Genomic DNA, 6,000 nt, shown 5'->3' on the forward strand with positions numbered 1-6,000 from the left:
AAAGAACATTGCAACTACAGTATTTGGTATAAGTTTATTAACTCATACATTTTGAAAACAATTGGCATCAATGTAGAAAAAATTATTCATTCAATTTAATAAAAAATTTGATTTGGGGAGCCAAAAATATATCAAATCAACTATCTTTTTTAGACATGGTATTACCTATGTAATTGTGAAAACAATTATCCCTCATTTCAACTTATTTTAACTCTTCATTCATTCATTCAAGATATTTTATAAACTGCCTGGTCTGTGTTAGCATCTGAAAACTGACCAATTTGACATAATAAATAAGAGGTACAAGCAAGCAATATACCTGTCTAAGATTATCAAGTAAAAATTGCCTATATGTGTTATTGTGAAATAGGTTTATTTAAGAAATTTGCCAACAGGGCTGTATGATGTAGGTAAAATGTGAAATGTACTCTTTTTTTTTTTTTTAAGTAGCAAAGTTTGTTAGCTGTTGTTTTATTTTTCTCAAAAAAATTCTCAGTTTGTTCTGGAATATTTATACTGGAACATTTGCATTTTGATGACAAGCACTATTTTAAAGATTAAACCTTCTTTTTTTTTGTTTGTTTGTTTTTTTTTTACTTAAAATCCACAAATGAAAGCTAAGTCTTCTATTATTTTAAGCAAAGAGTGAGTTATGCATTAACAGGGTGGGTTACCTGATTTGGTCGACCTCCTATAATATTGAATCCCAAAGTGTCATTTTCTCTTTCTAACACAATAGTGAATGGCTTATGCTCTCCATCCTAGAAGAAAAGGGATAAAATAACTGACTAGTTAAAAAATATAAAAGAAAAAAAATGCTACAATAAAGGTGTTTTTTAACTGTAAATAAATTGATTTGAAAAAGAGAAAACCTTAAAATCTTAAAATTAAGGATGGCTGAATTTGGGAGGTTAATATCTTCCTGAATTTACTTTGAAAGTATGTATTTGAAGGAAGAACCATGCATGTGAGAAAAATAACTATTTTCAGAAATGACTAAATGGCTTTGCATGTTTATACATGCAGCTTTTATCCTAACTCAGCATCTGATTCTGACTCCACTGTAACTTAAACAGATTTCTGATTCGACCATGCAGGTATCCTTATTTTTTCCCTCCATTAGCCCATGGTAGGGCTCATCCCTCCAGATGAGTAAAATAAATTGTTAAAGAATCTAAGAATTATTTTATGTAATAATTTCACTTTGGAAAATCTTAAGGGATGTAAATAATAGTGAGCTATTTATAAATTTATTTCAACATTAATATTCACATTGCTACTGAAATACAGGATTTTGTAGGTTACAGTAATCATAATTTTAAATGGTATTTTTATTTGGTTTTGCAGAATTTTAAAAAGAGAGGATTTATGCTAACTAAAGCAGTATGTATTGCTTTCCTGATGGCCAAATTAACAGTTAAACAAACAGGAATTATATCTACAAACCTGCTTGTTAAAAAAGACCAATTTAAACATAAGATGAAATAGTGCAAAGCTATATGAATTTTATTCATGGTTATTCATATTATTAACTATTCTAGGAAATTACATATTTGGCAATTACTTCAGAATGATAAATTTCCATAAACATCATCACCACTGCTACCATCATCACCACCTTTTCCCAGGAACTTTTCCCAGGCAGTGTGCACAGCAGCCCCTGCTGGTAGTGGGAAAACATTACTGAGCAGCACGGAGAAGCCTTTTGGTAAGCAGTCTGCAGATCATGGTCAGTTTTGCCTCACTTCTCAGAACCACAGCTTGACTTCTCGACTTGTTGCATAGACTTCTCTGTCATATAATCTAGCCTTGCTCCTTTCCACCAACCATTGCTTCCCCAGGACCTTGAACCCTGAACTGGTATTACAGACCATACTTCTGTGCTTCTCTCTGGTCCTCCCATTTTTGTAAATTTATGTGGATGTAAATATGAGAGAGAAAGAATCATAGAGAGCATCCAAACTTTTAATAAGTGTGTGCTTCCGTTTATCAGAGTAGAAACAGTTCAGCCTCTCACACTTCAATAATCCTTTTTAGGTTCAAGGACAGAAGCTTCTAAATTCGGTGCCTGAGTTGGAGGCTATGCAAAGCAGTTCCAAATGGGCATCACCCTGGGTTGCTCCTCCCCAGGAGGTTGGGGAATGAAAACAGCTCCTTGAACGGAGTGTAAGTTCTGCTAAATCCCTGCTCACCATGGCAGCGGCCAACAATGTCAAACACTGTGCAGAAGTCCTTCAGAAGAGAAGGAACATCTTTATAAACAAGCCTCTTGTCACGAGCCGCTGCAAAGAGGCTTGTTTATTCCATCAGAAAGCCGGCAGTCCATGAACACAGTTCAGGGCCAGCAACCTCGACAAAGAAGGGAAACATCCCGGGAGGTCACACGGCTAGTCTGAGCGCAGATAGATGTGAGCTCTCAGACTAGGTTCCCCAAGTCTCACACTCACCCACTCACGTTCCACTAATAATGAAATCTGGAAGCACTTAAGAACTATTTAGGTAAGGTCGGGGTGATGAAAAGAACCCTGCAGGTCTAAGAAATCCCATCTCTTAATTTCTTAACTCCAAGTTACCCTGGTTTCCCATATCCCTGAGTCCCTGTGCTGAGTACAAAGTGGCTGATATGGGTGGTTTGGTAGGGAAACTAAGTCATGCAGAGCCAAAGGTGTGGGAATGACACGTCCCGGGATGCTAGCCAGCGGGAGAGGGGAGGCAGGTTAGGAGAGGTCCTCGCTACCTGGCTTTCCTTCTCTAACTGGCTTCAGGCCGAGGCCGAAGGTACAAAAAATACGCAGAGAGGGTAGGCAGGAGAGTGAAAGATGGGAAGCAAGGGTCTGGGTGGGAAAAGGAGTTTTCCTAATTCCTCGTTCTCCGACGAAAAGTTGGAATTTAATCTGTTTAACTCTTTTCCAATCCCAATATAAGTGGAAAGGGGACAATCCTTGTAAACTGCAATACTAATACACTCGAAAGATAGTAATAGCATAGGATGATCAGGGCAGTGGATGCTTCTTCCTACCACATAAAGAAGGATGTCACTTTGCGAAGGAATTCTGAAGTGCCAGAAAGAACCGTTCCCCTTTCCACCCCGATCGACCATTCCCCGGGTGCCGACCCCTCAGTGCTTACCCGGCCGCGGCCGCCGCCCGGGTCCCTGGCGAAGTTGCGGACGTGAGCCATGTACTGGGTGAACTTCTTCTGGTACCTGCGGGCCGTGAGCAGCACCTCCCCCTGCAGCGCCCAGAGCTGCGCCAGCAGCGCCTTCTCGCGCCGCCTCCAGGCCAGGACTTGAGGCCCTGGCGCCCGCCCGCTCCCGCCACGGACTCCCGGCGTCCCGCCGCGGCGGACCCCGGGCGCTGAGCCGCAGCCCCCCCGCGCGGACGCGTCCCCGCCGCCCCGGCCGCACGGCCCGGAGACGCAACCCCGGCGGCGGCGGCGGGCAGGGCCGAAGTCGCAGCGCTCGACGTGCGCCGCCAGCTCGCGCAGCCCGACCGAGTGGCCGCAGCCGCGGGCGCGGTAGTCGCACTGGGTGCGCAGCTTCTGGACGAGGCTGCGCAGAGGCAGCACCCGGTACAGATCGCCCGGCGCCAGGGGCTGGCACTGCAGCGGGCACCGGCGCCGCCGCGCCACCCAGGGCAGCAGGCAGCGGGCGCAGAAGACGTGCCCGCACGGCGTGCACAGGGGCTCCTCCAGCACCTGGCCGCACAGCCTGCACTGGAAATCCGGGTCCACCGCTTCGGCGAAGCGCTCCAGGGCAAAGCCCATGGTAGGGATGGGGGAAAAGGGGGAGGGAACGAGGAGTCCACTTTCTCCGAACCACTTGTCCCCCCACGAACTACCCCAGGGACAGTGCACCCGCTGCGATGGCTCGTCGGAGGGAAGGAGAAGGGTGAGGGATTGTGATCTCAGAGTTTGTTAGGCTTGAAGTTTTCTGGCTCCGACTAGGTCCCCTGACTCTGCCGTATTGATACGAATAGACGCCACCTCCAGTGGCCTCCCTCCCCCCCAACCCCCCACTCCCAACCTGCCCACTCCTTCGCTGCTCTGCAATTTATGTTCTTTCAAATTTTGTCTGCGGAGAGCTGAGGCCAGCTTACAGCGGTCCTTTGGAAAGCTGTGTGCCCGTTTGCCTGAACAGTGAGATTCAAGCAGTCCTTGGGCAGAGCTGGTAATGGGCACAGCGCGGGTGTTGAGAAACAACACAACTCCAGCAGAATGAAAGCTCCCTCCGGAAGAACAGGATATTTGTTTGGTTTTCCTCTGAATCATCGTCCCGCACTCAGTCGTTCTTCAATAAACGTGTTTGAAATCGATGCACTTTTGTTCTTTCAAATCAACTACAAAATCATCAGCTAAGTGTCTGCAACCGAAGGAAATCACTGTGAGGTATCTACAGAGCCCGGCTTCTCAAATCACGATCCAGAAATCGGGTGAGTGTAAGCGAGGCGGGATGATGACTGACAGCAAAGACCGGGAAAAGGCCAGGTGCTCGCCTTAGGACACCACCCTCTTAGGGAGAACTTGAACCGCCCTTCAAGATCTCCTACGGCGGGAGGACGCTAGGATTCTGTTACCTGGCAGTCTGACTGCAGGTTCAATCGCCACACCATCCGTCTTCTACCTCCACAGGCATTTTACCTTTGGGAATGGGAATGTGATCATTTGGGCACCTGGAAATGAGAATTAAAGAAAATGATGTTGAAAGAAAGAAGTGAAATAATAGCAATAAAATAATGAACCGCTTGCCTCTATTTGTCTTGAATATACAATTTAGGTCAAACTGCCCCTCCCTCCAGTTTGACTCTTCAAAGTGTGTAGCAGCCAGGCCTTACAGAAAACATGCAGTAAGGGAACCCTCCAAGCCCTCCTGCCCCAGCTTCCTTCACCATCTTCTGAACCTTAGGAATGCAAAGAAACCCTATGGCCGGGCTACACACCACTTATTGCCATTTTCCTGATGCTACTTCCACATAACTTAGGATGAGCTTCCTAAATTAGTCATTGATGATTCCTCATTGTTCCCAGAAAATCAAGTACTTTGGTGTAGTGCCAAAATGTATCAGTTGAAACACATGAAAGACGCTCCAGACTTTGTTCTTTAAATCCTTGGCACTAACTGAAGAATTAGCAAACGCTAATAGTAGAGGCTAATAAGAATCTTCTGAGCCTTTTTTCTGTTTGAAAGAGGAGATTTCATTAGAGTAGTTCAATAGCAAGTGAGGATCCTGGGGTGGCTTGCCAAATATTTGATATGTTTTTAAACTTGTTTCAAAATAAAAAGCTATATTTCATATTTTTTACATACAGATATATGATAAAGGAACATTTGTCACAGCGTTCTACATTTCACCCTCCCCTTTGGCCAACTAAATAAACAATAAATTCCTGAATAAATAAGAAATCATTTAACAAGAACAGCATGTACATATACTTGGGAATTGGGTAAATCAGGAAAAGCAGAACCTTATTGAATTTATTCAAATAGTTCGGGGCCAGAGGCATTTATTCCATCTTTTTAGGCTGTTGGAAAAAGCTACGACTTACAGCTATGGCTTTATAGATGGAGCTTGGCAATTATTGTTTCACAATAAAAGCAATGGCAGTGAGAACATTTTTAAAAAGAGAGCATGAAGAGATGGAATTTAAAAATATTCTAGTGAGATATTAGGAAAATTAGACTTGCAGTTACTTGAAAAGAAAAAAACTAAAACAGTGGTTGTGTGATGCCCTTGGTCCAGCCATGCAATTCTTGTAGCAAAAGTTAGGAATGTGAGCAGATTATGGTATGAGTTATTCCAGGATATATAACATTTTGATTGTTAAAGAGAAGATGGATGTCAAAGACCTTGTCCAAAAAGAATAACAAGTTCAAAAATGAGAACATGTGAAGTGAAGCCAAGTAATGAAGTAGGCCAAAAGGAACTAGGGAAAAATCTTTTAATTCTGAGAAAATGCAAGCCTGAGCGTGTCCAAAAGAGTTAAGTACCAGGAGAAAAATAT

The 6,000-nt window shown here is 43.8% G+C and overlaps 1 protein-coding gene across 1 annotated transcript in view; it reads right to left on the reverse strand.

Annotated features, from left to right (window-relative positions):
• Positions 1 to 3,882, reverse strand: part of PDZRN4 (PDZ domain containing ring finger 4) — a 380,579-nt gene extending 376,697 nt beyond the window's left edge. Inside the window, exons 1-2 of the mRNA XM_060166538.1 lie at positions 3,130 to 3,882; positions 675 to 761 (exon numbers count right to left, since the gene is read on the reverse strand). Coding sequence (XP_060022521.1) covers positions 675 to 761; positions 3,130 to 3,765 — 723 coding nt within the window. The 5' untranslated portion in view covers positions 3,766 to 3,882. The remainder of the gene's footprint in view (positions 1 to 674; positions 762 to 3,129) is intronic.
• Between the last annotated feature and the right edge of the window lie 2,118 nt (positions 3,883 to 6,000).

The sequence above is a fragment of the Lagenorhynchus albirostris genome, chromosome 11 (assembly GCF_949774975.1).
Source record: "Lagenorhynchus albirostris chromosome 11, mLagAlb1.1, whole genome shotgun sequence".
Classification (NCBI taxonomy): Eukaryota; Metazoa; Chordata; class Mammalia; order Artiodactyla; family Delphinidae; genus Lagenorhynchus; species Lagenorhynchus albirostris.